At 45.7% G+C, this 27,389-nt stretch overlaps 1 protein-coding gene across 1 annotated transcript; it reads right to left on the bottom strand.

Moving 5' to 3' along the window:
- Nucleotides 1-1,339: 1,339 nt before the first annotated feature.
- Nucleotides 1,340-23,203, bottom strand: Arf3 (ADP ribosylation factor 3). Its single transcript, XM_042677435.1, has 5 exons — nt 22,957-23,203; nt 6,011-6,264; nt 5,083-5,193; nt 4,728-4,852; nt 1,340-4,196 (listed from the first exon to the last, which is right to left on the bottom strand). Exons 2-5 carry the CDS (start codon nt 6,156-6,158, stop codon nt 4,035-4,037), a joined length of 546 nt encoding a protein of 181 aa, XP_042533369.1. The 5' UTR covers nt 6,159-6,264; nt 22,957-23,203; the 3' UTR covers nt 1,340-4,034.
- Between the last annotated feature and the right edge of the window lie 4,186 nt (nt 23,204-27,389).

Genomic DNA, 27,389 nt, shown 5'->3' with positions numbered 1-27,389 from the left:
GTTCAGCCTCCTTCTTGATCCATGTCCCCCCCAAAGCTGGCAGATTTAAGCAACTGCCACAAGAGGGCTCCCCTCTACCTCATTCTTAAGGGGGGCAGAAAGGAACAGGTCAGATCTTCCCAAGTTGTTCAGTCAGGAGACTTCTGTGTCTCGAACACACAGTGGCTTGTAGTCAGCTAAAATGATCCATTATTACTGTCTTATAAAAAATACAGTGCTGGGATTTATATATTTATTAACACACAAAGCACTTGGGAAAGGTGCTGTTAATAGCAATCAGTCATCAAGTAGAACCTTGAAGAAGCCTTGAAGGAGGAAAAGTATCACATGATGTTGAGGGGAAATGGATAATGCTTGAAGCTACAGACTGATACAGGGGTGTCTGACTGGAGTAGTTTGAAGGCCAAATATGGGCAAGAAGCACTTAAAAGTCCTTAAAGTAAATAACATTAATAATAGGTCACGGGCTAAAAAGGACAATTGGCAAGGAAGGCAACAGAGGGGCTGACTGAATACATATCATAGACTTCACATTGGTACTTGGGACTCAAATTTATTACGTGCCTAGTTTCTGTCTTCTTCCCACCACAGTGGGTTGAGACCTCTTCACTAAAAGTTTAAGAGAGTAGTGAGAACAGGAGGGCTGCTTGGCTCACCCAGCTTAAGGATAGCACCTTTAGAAGTGCAGGGACAGGAATGGGCAGGGGTGGGAAAAGGATGGGATAATGGAGGTTTTATGAAAAAAAGACCATTCTCTAAGATATTTGTGCAATCTCTGGATGAAGGATGGCTTCCTGACAAAGGGGAACCATTTCCCAGAAGTAGAGTTGTGCAGGGCCATAGACTGTAAAAGAATCAAGTTCATTACACTACCTAGATGCTTATCCTTCGTGCTTATTACTGCCAAAGTCCAGACCTACGCAGGAGGGGACTCCAACTGATGCATCAGGGGACTGTATTTCAAACTAGAATCACTTGATGATGGGGACAGGAAGGCCTGAGAATAGAGGAAATGTGAAGTTTTCCAATCACTGTCTACCAACAGGTGATAAATACAGCTGAATTCATGGTTTAGCCTTCATAACTAGTAGAGCAAGGCCACAGAGCTCTCATACTCTGGTGCCTAATTAATTTGGATGCCCCTGTGGAGTAGGATGGGAGGATATAAGCAGTCTTCCCAGCAGGCCCAAAGTCCTCTGTCACTTTCCATCCACCCTTCAGGTGTTCCCATTGCCAGAAGAAGCAGTCTAGAAAGAGGGACCAGAAGCAAGACTACCTTCACCAGGAACCCACTTCCACACAGCTGCTGCACATCAAGGATGAAGGTCTGCTCCAAAGCTGCATAAAACATGTTTAATTTCCAACCAGGGTCACAGTCATTGCGTTATCCCACATTTTGAGCAAGGATAGAGAAGGTGAATTATTAAACATATACAGTCTATATCCAGAGGAAGAAAAAGGAGAAAAACCACTTCAGAACTGCATTTAGCACTATAACACCACAAACAAACCTGGGGGAGGGGAAGGGGAGTCCCAGGAAGAATGCTGGAAAGAGAGAGAAAGCATAAATTTAAACCCACCTGAAGAAAGCCAGGAAGGGAGTGGATAGAATAGGAATAAACACCCTGTTCCAAAACAGCTGTAAGGTGAATGGCAATACAGAATCACCCTGCCCAAAAGGCCTCTGAGCCAGGGACACTACCAAGAGCATTTACCACCCCCTGCTGGACAGATCTGGAGCAGCACAATACAACCCCCAAGGCAGCTTCCTTGCACCTGCAGCCCCAAATTGGTCCTGGCAGCCCCCCAAAATAGAGGGAATGGGTGAGGCCTGAAGCAAGGAAAGCCTATTTTGAACTGGCATCTATCTAACTTAGGGAGGGTCTCAGAGGTAACAGGGCAGGAAAAGAGGCAAAATCTTCACCAACAACGAAGTGGGGTGGAGAATCAGAGAAGGAAAAAAAATAGGCAACAGCAGTGAATGAATAAAGGCAGCAAAGGAAAGGATTCAGAGGAGAAGAGGCAACAGGCAAGACATGGAAAATCAGGAGAGCAAAAAAAAAAAATGGAGGGAAGCATCTGTAGAATCAGAGGAATGAATCCATTGTAAAATAAAATACAACCTCCAGTAACCCCCTACACACATACTATACACACACACACATACTACACACACGCGCGCACACGCACACACACACACACACACAGGCCTAGAGAGCAGGACACCTGCACATACCTACATCTTAATAACACATCACAAAGTAACTGGCACTGAGGGAGATACCCCTGAAATCTTTCACAGTCCATCTGGAGTGGGGTCAGGGGGTAAGAATCTGCCTGTTTATAGACAAGGGTGACAGGAAGCCTGACTCCATGGAGTAGGGCTTCGGACAGTCCTTCTGGGGTCTCTCAGTCATGCTGAGGGCCCTGGGCCCTGACTTTAGCAGATAGGTTACAGGCAGCTGTCTTGGAGCTCAGGGCACAGCCAGCATACACACAGGAGCCTACAAACAGCCACAGCTTCCCAGAAACTGTGAGTCAGGCCCTAGGCCAGGACCTCAAGTACAAGTGCCCCCTACACAGATACTGTAACAGCAGCTTCTGAACAATACAGGATAGTGAGGGGAGGACCCTCAAGACCACTGCATCCCACCAGCACCAACAAGCACTTAGGGTCCCATTATCCTCCACTCTAATCCCCAGATTCATTAATGGGAATGGGTAAAAAAGACCAGGAAAGCTGTTGGACTAGAGAAGAGAAGACAGCAAGGATAATCTGCAGGCCTGGAAACAATTTTAAAAAAAACCTCCATTGGTTAGCTTGTCCTGGTCTAGAAAAAGAGAATCAGAGTAGAGGGTTTGATATTGAGGTCTGCTACGTCACCCCCACTCCGTGGCTTCTCATTAAACCACCCACTCAGCCCTGATCAGGCCAGCAGAACTACTAGGGCAAGAAAACTTCTAACAAAGGATAAAATCACCCAGCCCTTAAGATCAGAAGATAAGCGGAAAGGGGAGAGGATAGAAACAGGCCTGTCCATGCTTCACCTCCTAATAACAAGAGAATGAAAATGGAAAACCTGAGGCCTTCCCCATGATACCATATCCCACCCATCCACACCCTGGGTTCAAAACATACAACAGTCTTGCTATCCCCACCTCCCCTACTTAAACTCCTGAAGAACAGATCTAAGGATGGTAGAGATCAGTTGAACACTCTGGGCTTGAGTGGGTTCTTCTCTCCTAACAAGCAGAGCAGAATGGTATTCCTTGCAAACAGTCATGTAGAGATAAATGCCACCCCCTGATGACTGTGTAGAACCCATCATCTGTCCTATCATTCAGAAACAACTACCCATAGAAAGGAAAAAATGAGTCTCAGACTGGGGCAGTCCAGCATCCCACCTTCCTTACAGTTCACCAACATGGAAGGGATAGATGACCGGCTCCAGTGGGCAGTGTCCTGGCTGTAAGCCCTGAGCTGTGCTCCCCCCAACCTTTCCCCTGGCCCCACATATATATCTCTCTATACATGTATATACAGGCGCACACATGCACGCACACACAGAGAGGCCCGTGCAATTTCCATGTAGAATGAGGAGAGGGTGTTGAAGGAAAGGAAGATGGAGTAGGAAAGGGGCCTGGGGGAGGGGAGACAGGGAAGGGACTCAGATGCCAAGAGCACAGCAACCAGTGCCAAACAATGCAAAGAGAGAATACCCCATTCTACTTCCCAAAACCCAAAGGGTAAGAAGAGAGGGGCACCCCATGAAACCATAACAACCTCATTTTTGTTTTAAATCCAGTAAATTGGAATGATTCATCATCAGGACAGCAATTGGGTCATGTCAGTGGATAGGGCAGAAAGGAGAGGAGGGGAGGAAGGGGAGGCAAGGCTCTTACTGGGCATGCGGACATGATACCCAAGGCCTTAGCCACACTTGCAATGGGAAGGAAGGGGTGGGAAGGGCTGGGGTGGGGACACAACAGGTATGTCAGGGTGGGTGGGGCAGTTGGACAGGACTGCCTGGCTCTCACTTCTTGTTTTTGAGCTGATTGGCCAGCCAGTCCAGGCCTTCATACAGCCCATCCCCGCTGGTGGCACAGGTCGCCTGAATGTACCAGTTGCGGTGACGCAGCGAATGCAGGCCAAGCTTGTCTGTGATCTCAGCAGCATTCATAGCATTCGGCAGGTCCTGGGGAATGAGGGAGACACACAAAAGCACCTCAGGATCTTTCAAAGACTTCTAGAGCACCCATCTACCAAAAAGACATGTACCAGGACCTTCTCCCTTCCTTCCTCTTAGGAAACCCAGACCAAGATCTGAAGGGGCTACTTTGGACTCTGTCATCTTAGAACTCCAGATCTTTCATATTATCCCATTGAAGAGCTGGAAACCAAGGAAAGGGATAGTTGAGAAACAGGTAATTCAGACAGGCTAAAGAATCAAGTCTGTCTGACAGCCAAAGTAAGGGCAGTTCCAATAAAGTACACAACAGGGGAAATCAAAGAAAGAGCAGAGGTGATGTACCTATTACACCAATGTGTTACTAAGTGAAGATGGGTGGGAGACAATAAGAGGGGCACAAAGAAGCCCATGTTCATGCTTCCTACATTTCCACATTGAGAGCAGTTACAGGACTTCCCATACCATAGGCCCAATAGCCCATGGTTTCCACAGCAAGGTTGCCGGCTCTTAAATTCAGGGAAGGGGAAGAGATCTTACCTGTTTGTTTGCAAAGACAAGGAGCACAGCATCCCGCAGCTCATCCTCTGCCAGCATCCTCATCAGCTCTTCCCGAGCCTCATTTACTCGCTCCCGATCATTGCTATCAACCACAAATATCAAGCCTGGGGAGGCAGAGCATGGGCTGCACAGAGATGACAGATGTTCCCCTCCCCCATCACCAAAAAACAACACCCTCCTCACACCCTCCAAATACATGCTCTCTTTTTTCCTCATCTTTACCACCTGGAGCCACAGCAGAGTAAAGGTTGGCTGCCTATAACCAAATAAGACAGCCACCCTCTACTCATATCCAATCAACACATAACAGCCCTGGGAATTTTATCTGCCATACCTTGGGTGTTCTGGAAGTAGTGTCTCCAGAGGGGTCGAATCTTGTCCTGGCCACCTACATCCCACACTGTGAAGCTGATATTCTTATATTCCACTGTCTCCACATTAAACCCTTGGAGGAAAACAAACAAATAAATAAATGACAAGTTGGCTTCAAACACCAGACCTACAATGCCCCAACTAGTTTGGACCTATTTCCTCCCAGCCTTGGTCATGATACCAATCATGAAAAGCTGAGACTGCCCCACGTCTGATGATATTTGACCAAGTAGCCAGAAGGCCATAAAGCAAACCTATAAAGAGAAATCAAAGCAGATGAGGAAGCCCCAACCAGGAAACTTAGCCACTGGGGTAACGTGAATCAACCTTCCCAACTTGTTCATTCAGTCTTTGGCTCTCTATCTAACCAGTTCTACTCATGTACCTTGACCACCACAGTTTGCCTAGGCTAAGATGTGCTGATAGGCAACATAAAAAATGAGAAAAAAGCTACAATCCTGGAACTCCAAATACAGAACTGATGACAATGAACCAGTGTCCCCATCTACGCAGCAAATATTCTCCCTCTCGTAAGCAAGTCTTAACCAGGATTGGCCACTGAAGATCTAAACCAGAGCAAGTTCAGGCCTCTGGCAGGAACATCAAAGCCCTTTACTTGGCTTTCCAAAGAACACAGAGAACAAACCAACTCTAGTGCCTGAGGGCAACTGTTGGGGTGGGGGGAACTTCCCTCATGAGGGAGGGCTGTAGTAGGTAGGCAAATTCCAGCTCTAACACCTGCTAGTAAGCTAGTAAGTGATCCTTTTGGGGGGGGGGGGGAGACACAAAATACATGGGACTTGCCTAGGGAGAAGAGGCCAGCTGGGGGATCTAGGAGTAAGCTGATGCCCTGCCTAGCCTATAGCACGAAAGACCACACACAAGCTTACCAATGGTAGGGATGGTGGTAACGATCTCCCCCAGTTTCAGTTTGTACAGGATGGTGGTCTTTCCTGCAGCATCCAAGCCCACCATTAGGATGCGCATCTCCTTCTTCCCAATCAGGCTCTTAAGAAGATTTCCAAAGATATTGCCCATGATTACAGCAGCTGTTTTCTGAGGATAGTGGGGCCCAAGTGGAGGTCAGTGGAAGTCTGGTTAAAAACAGACTTAAAACCAGGTCTCTTGTCTGAAAGACTTGATCCTAGGCAAAAGAAAGGCAAAACTTATTACCACCATTTGTTTGTCAGAACTTCATGTACACTGAATTTGCTGAAGTCATGGCTGGAGTTCATTACTACAAACTGAGAGCCTGAAGGGACTGTGAATCCCACACCACATCTGAAACTGGGAACAGAGACAAATCAGTGAACACTCAGAATCCTTGTTCTGCGACAAATCTACTATGACTTTGGGAAAGTTAACTTTATTTTCCCAGGGGAGGGGGATTCACTCTGGTGTTTTTTTTTTTTTAATCCCTTCAGTTCTGACATTTTATACTATACCCCAAGGCACTGCAAGATCATTTATGTGCTTCCCTCCCCCAATCTTACCCTGAGACTTCTGAAAAGGGTAGAGAGGAGGGAGTGGAATGAGGAGTGGCTCTCTGTGACTCCTGACAAAGTTCAGACTTGCCAGTTTCCCAAGGTCTACACTTTGTTCTAATCAAGAGACTGCTTCTTCCTTGCCTGTAATTCTCCAATTCCATCTTCCTTCATACCAACCTAAACGATGAAGAAATAAGCAGCATTCCTAAAATAGGTTGATCCTTTATTCTCTCTCAACCACAAATATCCCAGGTAGTCATACCATTCCCTGACTCTTCCTTAACCCCTTCAGCCTATTCTCCACATAGTGGCCAGTGATTTTTTTTTTTCAACCAAAACCAGGCCATTCAAAATCCTCCGGTGGATTTATAGTGCCATTTTGACAAAATCCAAACTCTCTTTTACCAGATCTCCTGTTTTCCATTCCAATTCTCCAATATTTTCTTTTTTTTTTTTGGGTCCGGTCATGGGCCCTGAACTCTGGGCCTGGGCGCTGTCCCTCAGCTCTTCAGCTCAAGGCTAGCGCTCTACCACTTGAGCTACAGCACCACTTCCGGCTTTTTTCTTTTTGCTTATGTGGTGCTGAGGAATCGAACCCAGGGCCTCGAGCATGCAAGGCAAGCACTCTACCACTGAGCCACCTTCCCAGCCCCTCTCCAATATTTTCTTCCCTCAAAGTTTTTATACTTACAGTCCTCTACCAAGAAACCTTCATAGACTATTCCTTTATATCCTTCATGTATCTGTTCCAATGTCATCTAGCTAAGACACCTTCCCTAACAACCTATGTAACACACACCACCACCTTTATCCCACTTTTCTTCAGAATATTTATCACCATGGGACACATTATAGCATGATTGCTGGCTGTATTTTGGGGGGGGCGGGGTCGGTAGTGGGGCTTGAACTCTGGGCCTGGCTGCTGTCCCTCAGCTCTTCAGCTCAAGACTATTGCTCTACAACTGACCCACAGCACCACTTCCAGTTTTCTGGTGGTTTGTTGGAGATAAGTATCTCGGGGACTTTCCTGCCCAGGCTGGCTTTGAACTATGATCCTCAGAACAAGGATCCTGAGTGTTCACTGGTTTGTCTCTGCTCCCAGTTTCAGCCTCCTGAGTAGCTAGGATTACAGGCGTGAGCCACCAGCGCCCAGCTTGCTGGCTGTATTTTTACTTCTCCTACTATGTCAGTGTTGGGTTTTTTTGCTTCATTTTTTTCCACTGTTGTGTCCCTAATACCTCAAACAGCGGCCTATAGTATAACTGAATAACTGAAGTAACTCCTAAGGTCTCTACTGACTTCACTGGCAGTGTAAGACTTCACTAGATGTGTAAGCCAGGTGGTGGTGGCCCACACCTATAATACTAGCTACTCAGGAGGCTGAGATCTGAAGATCGAGGTTCAAAGCCAACCTGAGCAGGAAAGTCTGTAAGACCCTATGTCCAATTAACCACCAGAAAATCGGAAGTGGAGCTGTGGCTAAAGTGGTAGAGTGCTAATCTTGGGCAAATAAACTCAGGGACAGCGCCCAGGCCCTGGATCAGCACTCAAAAAAAAAAGAAAGAAAGATACAAAACACCCATCTGCTCCTGGCCATTGTCACCAACAGACAAAATTACAGGTTCATCTATTCATCTCTCCTCTCCTTTCTCTGTGGCACAATCTATGAAACAATCATGAAATGGGAGTTCAGAACCACCCAGGCCAGCCAGATCTCCATGCCTGCAGGAGGCATGCGTCAGTGAGCAGCTTATTCAGCAATCACCATATGTCAGCTGCTGGCAATTTCTATAGAGGCTGGAGGCTGGAAAACACACACACACACATACACACACACACACACAGAAGAAGAAACAGGTCAAGACAGAATGCACACAAACCAAGAATGTGAAAGGTAGATGGTAAAGAATCCTACTTAGAAGCTAAAGTATGGAGGTTTGGTGGAAGGTCAGTGGTTTGGGTTTTTTTCAAAAATTTCTTCAGGCTTGTTTGTTTCTTATTATGTTTTATTTTTCCTACTTAATTTGCAGCAAATTCCAGACAAGTGCTAAGAAGCCAGATCAACAGTCCTTGGAGACCAAAGTACTAGTTTGTCCAGGAAACACAAACAATAAGTGCTTATGAAGTGTTTCATCTTCAAAGGCTTCCCCAGACATCTACTAATGAACCAGGCGTGGTGCTTCCAAGGTTCTCTAGATGAACCATGCTCCTGACCCACGGGGCTCACATTCCAGGGAAAGGGCCTGGCTGCACCTTAGGGCTAAACTTCATCCAAGTCACCCACTAACCATCCTTCCTCCCTTCCAGCCACAACCCACTCAGGCATATGGGCTTTTAAAAACCCAAGACAGAAGGGAGACTCTGTCTAGCTAGTAAGATTAGATGACATCAACCCTGGCTATCTGTGGTAGTTAGACTTCTGGCTCTGCCACCCTCATTTCCAGAAATGTAAACCTTCCCCAAGTCTTTCGGAGATAAAACAAAGATGATACTTTGCTTTAAAGATCTGGTATTACTAGGCTTTGGGCCAGATTCAAACTGAATTTATAGCACACATTTCTTCCATGAGCAACTAGTGCTCATGGAAATGATTTAAGAATTCTATAATGAGCCAGGAGCCAGTGGCTCATGCCTGTAATCTTAGCTACTCAGGAGGCTAAAATCTGAAGGATCAAGATTAGAGGCCAGCCCAGGCAGAAAAGTCCACTAGACTCCATCTCCAAAATAACCCCAGCAAAAAGCAAAAGCAAGGCTAGAGGTAGGGCTCAAGTAGTAAAGTGTCAATCTAGCAAGCTCAAGGATCTGAGTTCAAAATCGAAGTACAACAAAAACAAAGGAGACTGTACTACTACAGAGTTTGAAAAACATGAGGAATCAATATCCCTTGTTTCACAGCATTTGACACTATTTTTTTATTTACTTCTCGGCTAAACTGTCATCCTGGATAACTTAGTAAGTTGAGAGTATGGGTGAGGCTGGGAAAGATGGGAGAAATGGAAGAGGTGACACTGATCAAGATGCACTGTAGGTGGGCACTGATGGCTCAGTCTGTAATCTAGCTACTCAGGAGGCTGAGATCCGAGAATCCAGGTTCCAAGCCAGCCCAGGCAGGGAAGTCTGTAAGGCTGTCATCCCCAACTAATCACCAAAAAGCAGCAAGTGGAGCTGTGGCCCAATTAGCAGAGCACTAGTCTTGAGCAAAGAATCTCAGAAACATCACCCAGGCCATGAGTTCAAGCTCCAGCACCAACACACACTTACACTTACACACACACACACACACACACACACACACACACACAAAGATGCATTGCATTCATAACCTGACTTATGAAATTAAAACCTCTTTGTACAACTACTTAATTAAAAAAAAATTAGCTGGGCGATGTGGCTCATGCCTATAATCCTAGCTACTCAGGAAGTTGAGATCTGAGGATTTTGATTCAAAGCCAGTCCCAACAGGAAAGGCTGTGAGATTCTTATCTCCAATTAACCACCAGAAAACCAGAAGTGGTGCTGTAGCTCAAGTGGTAGAGCACTAACCTTGAGCTGAAGAGCTGAGGGGCAATACCCAGGCCCAGAGTTCAAGTCCCATGACCGGAAAAAAAAAAAAATTTAGTCAGATGCCAATGGCTCACACCTATAATCCTAACTATTCAGGAAGCTGATGATTACAGTTTGAAGACAGCCCAGGCAGGAAAATCTGAGAGACTCTTATCTCCAATTAACCACCAGAAAACCAGAAGTGGAGCTGTGGCTCAAAGTGGAAGAGTGCTAACTTTGAGCATAAAAGCTCAGGGACAGTGCCCATGCCCTAAGTCTGAGCCCCACAATGGATGAAATTGAATTTTAAAAAGTTTTTAAAGGAAAAGAAAAATCTGACCTTAGTATTAGACCAATTCTCTTTCCTGGCAAATGATAGTAAGGCCCTTGAATGATGTGAGTCTCGTAGCAATAAATTGTGGATTTGTATGATCAGTGGACGGGATTTGGTGAAAATTACCCTTGCCATTTAATATATAATGGATCTGATGAGTTTCTGATTAAATACCACATGTCTCCCTAGACCCGTCAAAGGCCTTGAAATTAATAGATACCATGACTCTAAGTATAATCAATAGTTTGACTTAAATCAGCATTCCAAAGGGGATGCTGGCTTTCTAGTCCTGACTTCCTCTATCCCTATTTACCAGATAGTATACTGTCTTACTACTGGGAGAGTGGCAGCTTTTAGCTTTGTGCTATAAATATAAAATCTTTGGCTAGGGGTTGGGAAGGTAGCTCAGTGGTAGAGTGCTTACCTCACATGCATGAGGACCTGGGTTGGATTCCTCAGCACCACATAAAGAGAAAAAGCTGGAAGTGGTGCTGTGGCTCACATGGTAGAGTGCTAGCCTTGAACTGAAGAGCTGAGGGACAGTACCCAGGCCCAGGGTTCAAGCCCCATGACTGCCCCCCCCCCAAAAAATCCTTTTTTGACTATACAGCCAACTCTAGAATGCATTCCTAAAAATCTACAGTAAGTTGAATAACAAACAAGCAAACCACAGTCTATTTCCCTATGTGTGATATTGCCTAGTTATTCTTTACCAAAGATGGTACTCCTGTGTTGATAGGGCAAAATGCCAGGGTTCTATGGGTTGTTAGAAGAGTGACTTAAGATGGGAAATGGAATATAGTAATATCTCTTAGCAAAGAGGACATCTCAATATTTCATTTTATAGACAATTTTTTATTATCAGAAGCATTAACCAGTAAGAGCTCCAAAGCCATTCTCCAATACAGTTCAATCTAGCACATTGGCTGACTGAAATTTTATATGAGAAGGTGGGCCCTAGTGGCTGACACCTGTAACCCTAGCTACTCAGAAGGCTAAGATCTGAGGATCATGGTAAAGCCAGTCAGTCTGGGAAGAAAAAATTTGAGAGATTCTTACTTCCAATTAATGAGCAAAATATCAGAAGTGGCTGGGTGCTGGTAGTTCACCCCTGTAATCTTGCTACTCAGGAAGCTGAGATATGAGGATCACAGTTTGAAGCCAATCCAGGCAGGAAAGTCCATTAGATTCTTTTTTTTGGCCAATCCTGGGGCTTGAACTCAGAGCCTGGGCACTGTCCCTGAGCTTCTTTTGCTCAAGGCTAGCACTCCATCACTTGAGCCACAGCACCACTTCCAGCTTCTTCTATTTATGTGGTACTGAGGAATCAAACCCAGGGCTTCATGAATGCTAGGCAAGCATTCTGCTAAGCCACACTCCCAGTCCCATGAGACTCTTATCTCCAATAAACTACTCAGAAAAAGCCAGAAGTGGCACTGTGGCTCAAGTGGTGGAGCACTAACCTTGAATACAAAGAGGCTCAGAGACAGCACCTCGGACCTGAGTTCAAGTCCCAGGACCAGCGAAACAAAAGTCAGAAGTGGTGGTGTGATTCAAGGAGTACAACACCAGCAGTGATAGAAAAATTCTAACAAGAGCATGATGTCTGGAGTTCAAAGATGCATGCCAAACATGCGTACATATACACACACACACTCAACTGAGATGTCCTTAAATGAGAACCACTCACCAAGCACTCCCCTACTACTCAGGGGAGGCTGCTGCAGTTGGCTGATCAGCCATCTTGGCTTGTATGTGCTTTTGCAGAAATGTGCCTGACTCAATGCCTTTCTGACAATCACACCGCGGTCTACCACATACATGTCTCCCACTGGATTGCAGTGCCAGATCAGGGTAATGTACCATGACATCCCTGGGGAACTCCTGGCTCCATCCCCTCCTCTTCACAGAGTCCAGGAGAAGAACAGTCTCAAAAATGCTCTGCTGCTCTGCAGGGTACAGTGTAATAGCAGCTGTGGTCCCAGATAATTTTCAAATTGAGGTATCATTAATAGATATGCTATTTTTAACAATATTAATCAAAAGACCAAGACAATTTAAGGGGGGAAAAAGCAGGATTTGCCTATATTTAGTCTCCTTGGTGCAGTGGCTTGTGACATATGTAAACACTTCAGTTTTTGTCTCAAAAGCACTGAAAGAGGGCTGGAAGCCAGGTGGTACAGCATTTGCCCAGCAATTATATGGCCCTGAATTTAAAAAAAAAAAAAAAAAGGTACTGAAATAGGAATACAAAAACTGCTAAATTGGTATCTCAGCAACTTCTATTGGACTCAAAGATCACCCAAAGCCATGAAACTTTGGGATACCAGCGTCCATCCACTCATCAAACATTACACATACTAAACTAGGAATACAGAGCCGAAGATCACTTCTGCTTCATAAAACTCAGTGTAACTGGAGAGAGACAGAGAAACAGAAGAGAGAGAGAGAGAGAGAGCGCATGAGAGAGCTGTAAGCAAAAACAACACTTGGTAGGTACAGTAATACTGATGAGAAATCCTAAATTCTTAATTAGAACTGGAAACAGAGAGGGGGCAGTGAAACATCAAAATGGTAGAGCCAGGTGCCAATGCCTCATGCCTATAATCCTAGCTACTCAGGAGGCTGAGCTCTGAGAATAGAGGTTTGAAGCTAGCCCAGGCAGGAAAATCATGAGACTCTTTATCTCTAATTAACCACCAAAAAGGCAGAAGTAGAGGTATTGCTCAAGTGGTAAAGTGCCAGCCTTAGACATAAAAGCTCAGGGACAGTGCCCAGGCCCTAAGTTCAAGCCCCAGGATCAGGACCCAAACAAAATAAAACAACAACAAAAACCCAAGTGGGCTCCAGTAGCTCATGCCTATAATCATAGCTACTCAGGAGGCTGAGATCTGAGGATCACAGTTCAAAGCCAGCCCAGGCAGGAAAGGCCATGAAACGCTTAGCTCCAATAAACCACTCAGAAAACCAGAAGTGGTGCTGTGGCTCAAGTAGTAGAGCGCTCACTTTGAGCTGAAGAGCTGAGGGATAGTGCCCAGGCCCAGAGTTCAAGCCCCAGGACTGACCCAAGAAGAAAGAAGAAAGAAGAAGACGAAGAAGAAGGAGGAGGAGGAGGAGGAAAACATACAGACACGCTTTTTTTTGAAATGTTAAGGTATAAAGCCCTGGAGACAAGTGTGAGCTGAAACCCTAAAAGGAACCTAAGATGAAAGAACTCAATGACGGGCTGCAACCATTACTCTCTCCTTTCTTCTAACAGAACCCCTATTTTGTTCAGATGCTGAGGGGAGGGACAGGCTTTAAGATGTACTTTTGTCAAGATGGCTTCAGGGAATGAAAAGAGCTCAGCCTGAGAGAGGTAAGGAGTACACTGACCTTACCATGAGCAGGTCATGATAGTCACACACTAATTCTACCCAGTAAGATGGAAGTAGTCTGGTGGGAATATGTAAAATTGTTTTCTTCATTCTTAAAATGGAACATATAAAATGGTCCAATCTTCAGATATTATAGAAAGCTGAGATACTACAGTACTCTTGAAACCATAGAAGATCCACATAAAAACTCTAGTCATTGGGAGGCTGAGGCACAGTTGTTGAGTAGGAGGGTAGCCTAGGCTAGTGTTCAAGACCAGCCAGGAGACTACACAAGACTCTACCTCAAACAAAATAAGAACCTCAGTCAAAGCAGAAAGGTTCCTAAAATGATAAGCTAGTGGATTAAAAAAATATATTTACACTTTTTTTTTGGTACAGGTCCTGCACACTGTCTCTGACTTCTTTTTTTATTGACTATGGCTAGCACTCTACCACTTGAGCCATAGCTCCATTTTCAGCCTTTTTGTGATTAGTTGGAGATAAGAGTCTCATAGACTTTCTTGCTGGGACTGGTTTTAAACCACAATCCTCATGTCTCAGCCTCTTGAGTAACTAGTATTACACTGCTGCCTGGCTATACCTCCTTTCCCTTCACCACCACCCCCCTAGTTTCCCCTCCCATCCTTACACTCAAGTTACATAGGTCATTTTCATATAGTGTATACTGAACAGCATGACTGCATTTGTTTAGCCTCCCTCCCTCCCTTTCTACACTTCCCTTTAAAAAAAAATGCCAGGTGTCATAAGTAGAGGAAGAAGTGGAGCTGTGGCTCAAGTAGCAGAGTGGTAGCTTTGAGCAAAAAGTGCTTAGGGACAGAAGAAGGAAGGAAGAAATGAAAGAAGGAAGGAAGGAAGGAAGGAAGGAAGGAAGGAAGGAAGGAAGGAAGGAAGGAGAGAAAGAGAGAAAGAAAGAAGATAGAAAAAGAAAGAAAGAAAAAGAAAGGAAGGAAGGAAGGAAGGAAGAAAGGAAGAAAGAAAGAAGGAAAGGAGGGAGCGAGGGAGGGAGGGAGGGAGGGAGGGAGGGAGGGAGGGAGAAAGAAAGAGCAAGCTTGGTGTTGATGGCTAGTCAGGAAGTTGATACCTGAGGACTGCAGTTCAAAGCAAGCTCTGCAGAGGCAGGAAAGTATGGGAGGATTCATCTCCAATTAACCAGTGAAGTGCCAAACTAGAGAAATGGTTCAAGTGGTAGAGCACCAGCCATGAGCAAGAAAGCTGAGCAAGAAGAGCGTGAAGCCCTGAGTCTAAGCCCTGGACTAAAGTATATGTGCACACAGGTGTGTGTACACACATACACAGGCACAATCTAACGAGAACTAGGACCCATTTAACTCAAATAGTGTTTATATTCAGTAGAGTTTATGCCAATTTCTGTTATAGTTGGAAACAAAGGTAAAAAGAGTCCTACAGAAGACCCCAGTACATGAAAACCTGAAGGGAGGCCACAACTCAAAAATGAAGGACCTTGAGACCCTGTTGAAGGGGTCTAGCTTTGCCCATAGATAACCCAGCAAGAGTGTCAGGGCAGAGAATGCCTAAGTCTCATTCAGAATACATGACCAAGTCAGATAAAAGTGCCTAGATAAAAACTAGACTACTTTGTTTCTTTGGAACATTCGGTGGCATTACCTTCTTGACCAAAGCTTTGTGGCTGCCTTTCCCTTAGAATCTGATCAGCTTACAACTACTCCCTCTCCATATATTTTATGGCTGCTAATCTCTATTTCCATGATACCCAGAGCATAAAACTCTTCCAGATACAAATTTGCTGAAACTCCATCAGTGACTCTGGGTCAATAGGCTAAGGCCTCAATAACCTTTGCTTCTAGTGTGGTTTCACAGTTTAAGTCATGATGGAACTGCAGTGAACAGCTCAAACAGGAAGCCAGGTTTGGATAAAGCAAACTACTGCCAACAGCGTAAGGATACAAATGAAGGAACTTCCTACCTTAGGGAATAAGGCCTATCTATGATCTCAAACATATTTCTACTCTAGGACTTGGAACAGTATCATTTACTCATTTGTCTTTTGCTTTTTTTTTTTTTGGTCCGGTCGTGGGGCCTGAACTCTGGGCCTGGGTGCTGTCCCTCAGCTCTTCAGCTCAAGGCGAGTACTCTACCACTTGAGCCACAGCGCCACTTCTGGCCTTTTTTTTCTGCTTATGTGGTGCTGAGGAATCGAACCCAGGGCCTCATGCATGCAAGGCAAGCGCTTTACCACTGAGCCACCTTCCCAGCCCCATCTTTTGCTTTCAAAGGCTAAACTTCCCAAACTGCTTCTAACCCAGGTTAGGTGGAAATACTGATCCCAATAACCATTGAACGAATGGCTGGACAGGGATTAGAGCAGCTAGAGCTGTTGGATCAGTCAAGTGCTTGTGTCTCTTAGCAGTTTCTGTGTATGACATGAAGTTTGAAAAGGATATGCTATCTATCTTCCACTAGACTGAACTTTTACCTGCAAGGACTATGCTGTTTCATGCCCCAGCATCTAGCACCATGAATGAATTGCAACTAGTGACTAACTTATTTGCTGAGAATAGTTTCCCCTAATGATGGCAAAAAGCTATGAGCTCAGGGTAGAGTAGTCTTTGGGTAACTCGATTTGACAAAATGGAGATATGGTTTCCATGTTCTCAGATCTTGGGTTTCTTAGATAAGATGCAGAGCCTGGGAAGAGGAAATCATGTGAGAGCTTCTGATCCCCTCTCTACAACCACTAGAGCAACCCCGATGCTCCAAAGGAAGTATTTCATCTATTAGACTTCAGTAAATTTTACTAAAGTTTGAATGATGTTTGGGTTTTGTTTTTCTTTGGTGCCAGTCCTTGTGCTTGAACTCAGGGCTTGGGTGCTGTTCCTGAGCTGCTTTTGCTCTAGGCAAGCACTCTACCAATCGTTACAGCTCTACTTCCAACTTTTTTGTTTTCTTCTTTTTTTTTTTTTTCTTTTTTTTGCCAGTCTGGGAACTTGAACTCTGGGCCCCAAAGCTGTCCCTGAGCTTCTTTTGCTCAAGGCTAGCACTCTACCATTTGAGCCACAGTGCCACTTCAGGCTTTTTCTGTTTATGTGGAACTGAGGAATTGAACCCTGGGCTTTGTACCAGGTAGGCAAGCACTCTACCAGCCCATACTTCCAGCTTTTTTTTTTGGGTCCAGTCGTGGGACCTGAACTTGGCCTGGGCGCTGTCCCTCAGCTCTTCAGCTCAAGGCTAGCACTCTACCACTTGAGCCACAGTGCCACTTCCAACTTTTTTCTTTTTGCTTATGTGGTGCTGAGGAATCGAACCCAGGGCCTCAGGCATGCAAGGCAAGCGCTCTACCACTAAGCCACCTTCCCAGCCCCACTTCCAACTTTTTTATGGTAGTTTAGTGGAGATAAAAAGTCTAACAAACCTTCCTGCCTGGGATGATTTCGAACTGTGATCCTCATATCTCAGAGAAGCTAGGATTTCAGGCATGAGCCACTGGTACCCAACTTGAATTATTATTTTTTCAAAAAAGAACAAAACTATGGCAATAAAAAGAAAATGCTGGAGGCATGGCTCAAGTGGTAGAGCACCAGCTAATGAGGAGTTCAGGTTTGGAGAGGGAGGGGAGCAAATGCTCTCCTGCATCCTAAATTCAAATATTGACACACTCTGCAGCCTAAGCTGAAGATTATACAAAGCTCTCACCAACAATGTAAGAGCTAAAAGTATCCCAAGACCTACCACAGTAATCTCACCTTTCTTCAGGAATTTGGCAATAACAGTAGATCCCTGAAATCTTAAGCTATTTCCTTTCTGGACCATAATGGTATGACAGATCCCTTGCAGATGTCCAGACGAAGGTCTAAAATATCCACAGAATTCTTATTTCTGTCAATTTTGTTCCAGACTATAATAGAAAGCCTTCACTTTTGTGGGACTGGAAATGTTCCCCCATGTCTTTTTACTATCAAGAGCTTTATTAGGCCAAGTATGGTGGTACATTCCTGTAAATACAACTACTCAAAAATTAAAAATGAGAGAATCGGGGCTGGGAAGATGGCTCAGAGGTAGAGAGCTTGCCTTGCAATGCATGAGGCCCTGGGTTCGATTCCCCAGCACCACATAAGCAAAAAGAAAAAAAAAAGCCGGAAGTGGCGCTGTGGCTCAAGTGGTAGAGCGCTAGTCTTGAGCTGAAGAGCTGAGGGACAGCGCCCAGGCCCAGAGTTCAGGCCCCATGACCGGACCTCCCCCCCCCCCAAAAAAAAAAAAGATGAGAGACTCTTGAGTTCAAGGCTAGCCCAGGCAAAGTTATCAAAACTATGTATCTAAACCAAAATAAAAAACAAAAAGGAGGGCTGGGAAGGTAGCTCAGTGGTAGAGCGCTTGCCTTGCATGCCTGAGGCCCTGGGTTCAATTCCTCAGCACCACATAAGCAAAAAGAAAAAAGCCGGAAGTGGTGCTGTGGCTCAAGTGGTAGAACGCTAGCCTTGAAAAACCAAAAAGGATGGAGGAGTAGCTCAAGTGGTAGCAATTGTGAGACCCTAGGTTCAACTCTCACTTCCCAAAACAAACAAAAACTTCTATTAGCATCTACTTGTATGTTAGAAGAAAGAGATCTATTACATTAATAGATGTTAACACAGCATTTTGTGAAACAAATATGAAGAGGCAGATATTTTTTAAAAAATATATGACAACCCAGGCACCAGTGGCTCATACCTTTAATCCTAGCTACTCAGAAGGATGAGATATGAGGATCACAATTTGAAGCCAGCCCAGGCAAGAAAATTGTGAAACTCTTATCTCTAATTAATCACCATAAAAAGCGAGAAGTGGAGCTGTGGCTCAAGTGTTAAGAGTACCAGCCTTGGGGAAACAAAGGAGGAGGCAACAATGCTTGATAAGAAATGTACTCATTATCTTGCCCATGTAATTGTAACCCCTCTGTACCGTATTTTCACAATAAAAAAATTATTATTATAAAATAAAAATTTTTAATTTAAAAATTTTAAAAATTAAAAAATTAAAAAGAGTACCAGTCTTGAATGAAAAAGGTACGGGACAGTACCCAGGCCCTGAGTTCAAGCCCCAGGATCAGCACAATGTATTTATACACACACATACACACACACACACACACATATATATATACACACTATACATACATACATATATACATATTTATATGACTAAATGGAAAGTGTCCCAGCAAATGGAAGATTCTAAAGTGTTGACAGACACATAAAACAAGGAAACAGAGGAATCTAAATCTCTCAACTAGGTCAATCAGGACACCCAACTACTACCTCAGAATCACATCAAGTTTTTCTAACAAACACCATTCTTAAAAATCCACATCTTCACTCTATATTCAAATTGATGGCAGAGGGCCGCTGTCTTGCTCCAGCTATCCTTCCCACTCAGACAGCAGGAGCCGCCTCTGTGGGGCTGATGTTGAGAAAAATATTTCAGTGCTAGCATAGAAAATCATGGTAACAATCACTGTTCCACATAAGCACCGCAGGTGCTAGTTGTTCCTTTATAAACTCCTCTCCTTTAAGGCAGCCCTGAGTGTTCATTTTATTTTACTCTTATAATGGTAGATTATTAATAGCAGTTAACATTTGTTTGGTGCTTACTATGTGCTTTGTACAATACTAAGTGCTTTACATTTGTTATCTCATTTAATTCTCATGACAACCCTATTTGGAAAATGCTATGGATACTATCATTACAGGTAAGAAAATGAAGCTAAGCAAAGACAAGTAATTTTTCAAAATATATGCAACTAGTATAAACCAGATGCAGAATATATGATTCCAATTATTCCCCCCCCCCCCCCCACTTAATCACTATACCATTATGCTTCTAAATTTACCTGCAACCAAAACAATGAAGAGAGTCAAACCACAGCAACATAATTTGACTCTCAGGTCTCTTGCTGTCCATTTCTACAGTTATATGGGGAAGAAGATTCCACAGTTTCTCAGTTATATACTCAGCTTTAACAGATCTGATTTTAAAGACATTCCTCCAGAATGTGGCTTAGTGGTAGAGTGCTTGCCTAGCACGCATGAAACCCTGGGCTTGATTCCTCAGTACCACAGAAACAGAAAAGGCCAGAAGTGGCACTGTGGCTCAAGTGGTAGAGTGCTGGCTTTGAGCAAAAGCTGAGGGACAGTGCACAGGCCCTGAGTTAAAGCCCCAGGATTGGCAAAAAAAAAAAAAAAAAAGAAGAAGAAGAGGAGGAGGAGGAGGTTCCTTTTTGTGATCAACAAATAAAAAAAGAAGAAGAGGAGGAGGAGGAGGAGGTTCCTTTTTGTGATCAACAAATAGTACTCTCTGTCCTGTAAATCCATTTCCTCTTATTATGTCTACAGTGGAAAAGTAATATAGGGAAGATGAATACACACAATAATATGACCCTCTGTGCACTCGGGATGTCACTTTCATTCTAGCCTGTTATCTGCTCACTTTTTTTTTGGGGGGGGGGTCCGGTCGTGGGGCCTGAACTCTTGGCCTGGGCCCTGTCCCTCAGCTCTTCAGCTCAAGGCTAGCGCTCTACCACTTGAGCCACAGCACCACTTCTGGCTTTTTTCTTTTTGCTTATGTGGTGCTGAGGAACTGAACCCAGGGCCTCATGCATGCAAGGCAAGTGTTCTACCACTGAGCTACCTTCCCAGGCCCTATCTGCTCACTTTTATGCTTGCATTCAGTACAACAGCTTCTACCATTTACTGGTACCCATTTGAAGCTAGGTACCAAGCACATATACTGGCTCCTTGTTATCTAGGATTTCCATTCACTGAAAACAATTTGATTAGGTCTGATGGAGAGACACCTTCACCAACAATGGGAAAACAGGAAATCTAAAATTTCAGATAAACAGTGACTTTGTGTTCATTAAATATTTTGGGGGCTCAGCATCCGTTATCTATGCCTGTTCTACACTCTGAGGAAAGTGAAGAGAACAAAATCTGACAACTACTAACCTTGTTCAGCGACCTCCAGGTGTATTCACTGACAGCCTGGCCATCTTACCTTCTAGACTTCTGCCCTTTGTAGACAGGCTTTTGCTATGTATCCCAGGCTGGCCTCAAACTCTCCACCCTTCTGCCTCCTCTGCTGGGAATTACAAGTATCAACCACCAGGCCTTACCCTCTTTCCCTTTCCTTAAACTGTAGTTAGAAACCTTATTGAGTGCCAAACATTCACACACATTCACAAATGGTGTCCATCACTCCCTACAGTGTGCAGTTAATATTAAGGGACAAAAGAAGCGATCCAATTCCTGCAAGCAAAAACCTCCTAGTCTCAGAAGAGTAAGACATACACATATAAAAAATTTTGACTACGCAAAGTAATAATTCTATGCTGGGAGGCAGGTAAATACGTGATACATGGGAGCCATTACTGGCTGAATCCAAGGTCAATGATTTATTTGGTAAAAAGGAAACTTCAGGGCTGGAAATGTGGCTTAGTGGTATAGTGCTTGCCTAGCAGGGCATGAAGCCCTGGGTTCAAATCCTCAGTACCACATACACAGAAAAAGCCAGAAGATGCCCTGTGGCTCAAGTGATAGAGTGCTAGCCTTGAACAAAAGAAGCTCAGGGACAGTGCCCAGGACTGGCAAAAAAAAAAAAAAAAAAAAGGAAACCTCAGTGGGTCAGGCTTCTTTCTTAGAAGGGGTTTTTACAGATACATTATTCCAACTTAGATCCAAAGAGCAAGGACACATCCACTGGCCAGTGTCAGAACAAGCAAAGGACACATTAACCTAACGGACCTAAGACAAAATGGCAGCAAAGAGTGTCTCCATCTGTTTGACAGGGGACAGGAAAGAAGGTATGCAGAGACTAGATTCTATCCTGTTGCACGGACCCAGGCAATCAGACTCCTGTAGCAGATCTCTTCCCAATAAAACTTTCATGCCATAGACCAGGGGTGACCCAATCCAACAGTAGCAGAGGCAGGTTTTACATTACACTTCTCCCTCACCCTGATGACCTCACTATTTCTTCTCACTCCTGACTACATACCACAGCTCCCCCAAGCACATTCCTCCTGATCTGGCCACACGAAGACCAGCAGTAATAGAACCCAGAAAGCAAGGAGCTCCCCCAAAACATGTTACCACTTGGCTAATAATCAAGTGGCCTGTTTTAACAGGGAACTTCACCTTCCCACTCCCCCCTCCTTCTTTCAAAGGATCGGGGCGTAAGCAATGGCTCCATTTTCTGTTCCGGGAATCCTCGTACTTCCTAAAGAAAGAAAGCGGATTGGAAGACACAAACTCAGGGCCCAGTGACAAAGATGCTCCCTCCTCCTGTGAGACCGCCCCCGCCAGTGACCGGGGGAGGGAAGGCCCCACCTCCCTTCTGCGAGCACGCTCAGATCCCCCTCCCCCTGCTCCAGCCTCCACACCACCCTCTCCCCACCTGCTGCCCTCTTCCCAACCTGCTGTTTCCTTAAAGAACCAGGGAGCAACCTCCACGGTGGAGGGCCTGGCCAGCGTGCCCCGTTGCTAACCCCCAGACCCAGGCCCCATTATGGGGGGGGGGGGTAACCACAGCAAGGCTTTTCTCCAGGCTCTCACAGCTAAGGCGGGGGAGGAAGAGGGAGAGAGGGAGGGGAGAGGAAGGGGGAAGGGACGAGGAGGGAGAAAGAGAGAGAGCGAGAGAGACACGGGGAAGGGGGGGGGGAGAAGCATCCCCAGCCTCTTTAACAGGGGGAAGAAGAAGAAAAAAAAAAAAGATACAAACAGCCCGACCTCACCCCCCGCATCACCCCCTTCCAGGACATCCTTCCACCCCGTCACCCCTAAGCCCACCTCCCGTAGGTTCCGCCGGCGTGAAGCCCTAACAGCAGCCTAGATCGCCCCGCATTCTGCGCGGCCGAGGACAAATTGGTGTGCGCCCCCCGCCCCCACCCGAGCTGGGCGTCCTTCAAATGCGGGGTGGGGGGGGTGCGGGCACGGGGCTGGCCCGACGCCCCCGACGCCGGAGTTCTCCGGTGCGAAAGGCCCAGGACCCAGCAGCACCGGCAAGGAGGGATGTCTACCTCCCGAGCGCCCACCCGGGCCGCGCTTCCCCTCCGCGGGGCCCGCCTGGCGCCCCCAGCCCCTCACCTGCTCCAGCTCCCGGCTCCGCCGCCGCGACCGCCGCCTCCGCCCCCGCAGGATCCGCCCGGCGCGCGCTCGCCCTCGCGCTCGCTCTCTCCTCCCTCTCCCTTTCTCTCCTCTCCGCTCCTTCAAGCTCCCAGGGCCGACTTCGGCTAGCCTCCGCTCCCCGGGCCCCGCTCCCCGGCTCCCTCCTTCCTTCCTTCCCTCCACCTAGCACCGGAAGCCGCGACGGTGACTGGAGGCTGTGCGGCGCACCCCCACCCCCAAGCCCGGGACACTTCCCACCTCCACGATCGCGCGAGAGCTGCGTGGTACCCAGCGGCAGTTCTCGCGAGACCTAATCACCATGGCAGCGGCTGCAGCAGAAGCAACCGAGAGCGCCGAAAGCTGGAGTCTTGGGCGGGGGTTGGTGTGGGGGCTGGAAGTGACTGGGCTGGGCCTCGGCTGGAGCCATCAGGGAATGGGGATGAGGCAGTGGGGACTAAATTGAGAATACCAAGCTCCGGGGCCTTTCTGGAAGTGTGTGTCTGTCTGTCTGTCTCTGGCTGTCTGCGCTTGAACTCAGGGCCTGGGAGCTGTGCTTGAGCTTTATTTGCTCCCTAGCTCCACTTCCAGCTTTTAATTGGTTCATCGACCATGAGTCTCACAGACTTTCCAGCCTGGGCTGGCTTCAAATCACAATCCTCAGATCTCAGCCTCCTGTCTAGGATTACAGTGCTGAGCCACTGCTCCCAGCCCCTATCTAGAATTTAAGGATTGTGGTCCTGTGCTGGTTGCACTGAAGATTGAGGTTGACCAAAGGGTCTTAGGAAAAGCCAGCAGCAGTTAAGTTGCCCTGCTTTTACCCTGCAAGACTTCCTTTTTATTTTTTTTCATCTACTAACTGCATACACATTCATGCTCCTACCCCCAGCAACACTGTTCTTGTGGCTCCCTATGTCTAGGACAAAATTACTTCCAATTCTGAATCAAAATCCTTTCCTTGGGACAGGCTTGGTGGTTCACACCTGCAATCTGAAGGTAGAAGCCAGTCTGGAATTACATTGCTACATATAGCTTGTCAAAAAAGTGAAGTAAATGCTGGAACTGTGGCTCAAGCCTGTAATGCTAGTTACTCAGGAGGCTAGGATATGAATATCCCTGTTCAAAGCCAGTCCAAGCAGTCTGTGAGACTCATCTCCATTTAACCAACAAAAAAGTAGGGAGTGGAGCTGTGGCTCAAGTGATAGAGTGCCATCCCTTGGAGCAAAAAGAAGTTCAGAGAGAGCGCTCAGGCCCTGAGTTAAAGTCCCAGGACTAGCATGTGTAAGTATGCACACACACACACACACACACACACAGAGTAAAAAAATCTTTTCTGATAGGAGGAAGAGCAATGAATTTAAGAGACTAAAAGAAGCCACTGGACTCTTGGCCAGTTACGAAGTTGGTACTTGAAAGACAAAGGACTGAAGCCTAATATGCAGAGCTGTTGTCTGGTGAAGTCTAAATTAGTATCCTGAGGAAAAGTGACTTTGCACCCATGTTTCTTCTTACCCATCCCCACTTCATTCACACTCATTTTTGTGCCTGGTGAAGACATGCAAAACTGCTTTTGGAACAGTCACAGCTATGTTAGAAGTTATGCTAGAAGGGCACTAGTAGTGCTAGGAACAGAAGGTTCTTTAAATGCCCTCTCATTTTTCTGCAGTGTAAGGGAACACATGGCTGTTCCCTAAAGCTGGAGCCAAAATTGTCAGTCTTCTCGATTTGTTGTCTTCCTTGCCTCATCAATCCTTGATTAAGTCTGTCTTCATTTTTAAGTTATCTGAAAAAATAACAAGACCCTAGTATATGTCACTAAGAGGACCCTAATTTAAGATGGGAGGATGAAGCCAGGTGTCAGTGGCTCACACCTGTAATCCTAGCTACTCAGGAGATCAAGATCTGAGGATTGTGGTTCAAACCCAGCCTGGACAAGAAAGTCTGTGAGACTCAGAAAAGCTACTCAGAAAAGCTGGAAATGGCACTGTGGCTCAGGGTAGAGTGCTAAACTTGAGAGAAAGAATCTCAGGAACAGTACCACCCAGGCCGAGTTAAAAACCCCAGGATGGGCACACACACACACACACACACAAATAGATGGAAAGGTGGTAGAGTGCTCATCTAGCATGCATGAAACCCTGGGTTTGATTCCTTAGTACCACATAAGCAGAAAAAGCTGAAAATAGCACTGTGGGTCAAGTGTTAGAACACTAGCCTTGAGCAAAAGAAGCACAGGGACAGTGCCCAAGCTTGAGTTCAAGCCCCAGGACTGAGGGGGAAAAAAGATGGGGGACTAGGAAGGTGGCTCAGTGGTAGAGTGCTTACCTTGCATGTATGAGGCCCTGAGTTCAATTCCTCATAAGCAAAAAAAGCCAGAAGTGGTGCTGTGGCTCAAGTGGTAGAGTGCTCACTTTGAGCTGAAGAGCTGAGTTTGACAGCACCCAGGCTCAGAGTTTAGGCCCCATGACCGACAAAAAAAAAAAAAAAAAATGGGAAAATGAAATGGACAAAAAGAACTTTTATCTGTAGCTGGATACTGGTGGCTTATGCCTATAATCCTAGCTACTCAGGAGGCTGAGATCTGAGATTCACAGTTTGAACCATCCTAAGCAAACAAATCCATGAGACTATCTCCAGTTAACTAGCAAAAGCAGTAAGTAGAGGTGTGGTAAACTGTCAGCCTTGAACACAAAAGCTAAGAGAGATCACAAAGCCCTGAGTTTACCCAAGTATGGGCATGTTTGCGCATACATGCACGCGCATACACAAATTATATCACACACACACACAAATTATATATGTCCTGACTCACTACTATGATCTAGGATTTTCAATTCAAAATACTTCTCCAATACAATTGTACACTTTTCCCCCCTTCAGTCATGGGGCCTGAACTCTGGGCCTGGGCACTGTTCCTCAGCTCTTCAGTCTAAGGCTAGTGCTCTACCACTTGAGCCACAGTGCCACTTCTGTCTTTTTCTGCTTATGTGGTACTGAGGAATCGAACCCAGGGCCTCATGCATGCAAGGCAAGCACTGTATCAATGAGCCACCTTCCCAGCCCCACGATTGTATACTTCTGCAGTGCACTCTTGTAACATTCATGTGACTAGCCAATCCATTCCTTTTCCTAAAAAAGTTTAATGACAACCTCAGTAGGTTATACCTGGTAATGTCCACCAAAATTATGTCTTACAACCTCCACCCCTTTCCCTAGTGCCCCAGCCACACCAATATGCCTAGTACTCTGACCAGGAGATATAACCTGTTAGTGGATGCTCCTGCCCAAGGCTTCAGATCCTCTCAAAGTTTTGTCTCAGGTGTGACAAAAGGATCAGGATAGTGACTAATATGGTGAGCAGCAAGTACCATGGTATTTGACTCCAAGATTGATGAACTGGACAAGAGAAACTCTCAGGTCTCCTGTCCTTAGTCCCTCTGAAAACTCGAGAATAAATTTTTCCTAAACTGAGGATCTCACAACTGCAATCCTAGAATAAATTTTTCCTAAGCTGAGGATCTCACAGCTTCAATCCTAGCTATTCAGGAAGCTGAGATCTGAGAGTCACAGTTCAAAGACAGCCCAGAGAGTAAAATCCATAAGACTCTTACCTCCAATTAATCACCAAAAAGTAGAAATGGAGGTATGGCTCAAGTGGTAGAATGTCAGTCTTCAGTGAAAAAAGCTAAAGGGCCAGTACTCAGGCCCTGAGTTCAAGGCTAAGTCTAGGCACAAAAAAAGTGTTTGTGTAGCATCATGGTATAAACAAAAGCAGAGATTGAAGGAATGCTGCCTAGGTGTCAATTAACTAGTCACTGCCACTCTCCAGTTTCTCAGTCACTTGGTAAAGGGATAAGAAGAGGTTATCCATAGCTGACAGGGGCCTGAGGCCTGACTTAAGAGTTTATCAGGCTTTTTTCCCTCCCTCTAGCTGCCTCTGGAACCTAGTAAAAACTTGGAATTGTAGCCACCAGCTCTGTGGGTTGCATACTCCCACCCCATCGCTGACCCCAGGCCTGGGGCTGAGCCCAGTGCGTGTGCCGAGAGTGGGAGGCAGGGAGATGTTGGCCTTGCTGACAAAATCCATTTGGAATTTGTCAAGGTTGTGGTTTGGGTCTTAAGTTTGCCACAGAGTGTGTCTGATGAAAGAAGTGGGAAAGCTACAAAAGAGAGAGAGCCAAAGGCACTACAGAGGAAGGAAACAGGAGAAAGTTTAAGTATTCTTGCTACAACTCCATTAGAGATTCTCCTTCCTCTTTCTGAAGGTGAGCTATTCCCCCTCAGTATGTTCTTTTTTTTTGTTTTGTTTTTGTTTTTTTTTTCGGTCGTGGGGCTTGAACTCTGGGCCTGGGCGCTGTCCCTCAGCTCTTCAGCTCAAGGCGAGCACTCTACCACTCGAGCTACAGCGCCACTTC

Source organism: Dipodomys spectabilis, unplaced genomic scaffold, assembly GCF_019054845.1.
Source record: "Dipodomys spectabilis isolate Male_0828 unplaced genomic scaffold, ASM1905484v1 ptg000039l, whole genome shotgun sequence".
Classification (NCBI taxonomy): Eukaryota; Metazoa; Chordata; class Mammalia; order Rodentia; family Heteromyidae; genus Dipodomys; species Dipodomys spectabilis.
This window is presented reverse-complemented; position numbering and strand designations above follow the sequence as displayed.

Excerpts from the sequence above, each read along its gene's own strand:
- Arf3 (XM_042677435.1), bottom strand. The coding sequence starts at position 6,158 with ATGGGCAATATCTTTGGAAATCTTCTTAAGAGCCTGATTGGGAAGAAG. Across the intron at positions 5,194-6,010 it reads TACCACCATCCCTACCATTG|GGTTTAATGTGGAGACAGTG; the intron begins GTAAGCTTGTGT and ends TTTTCCTCCAAG. Across the intron at positions 4,197-4,727 it reads TTGTCTTTGCAAACAAACAG|GACCTGCCGAATGCTATGAA; the intron begins GTAAGATCTCTT and ends CTCATTCCCCAG.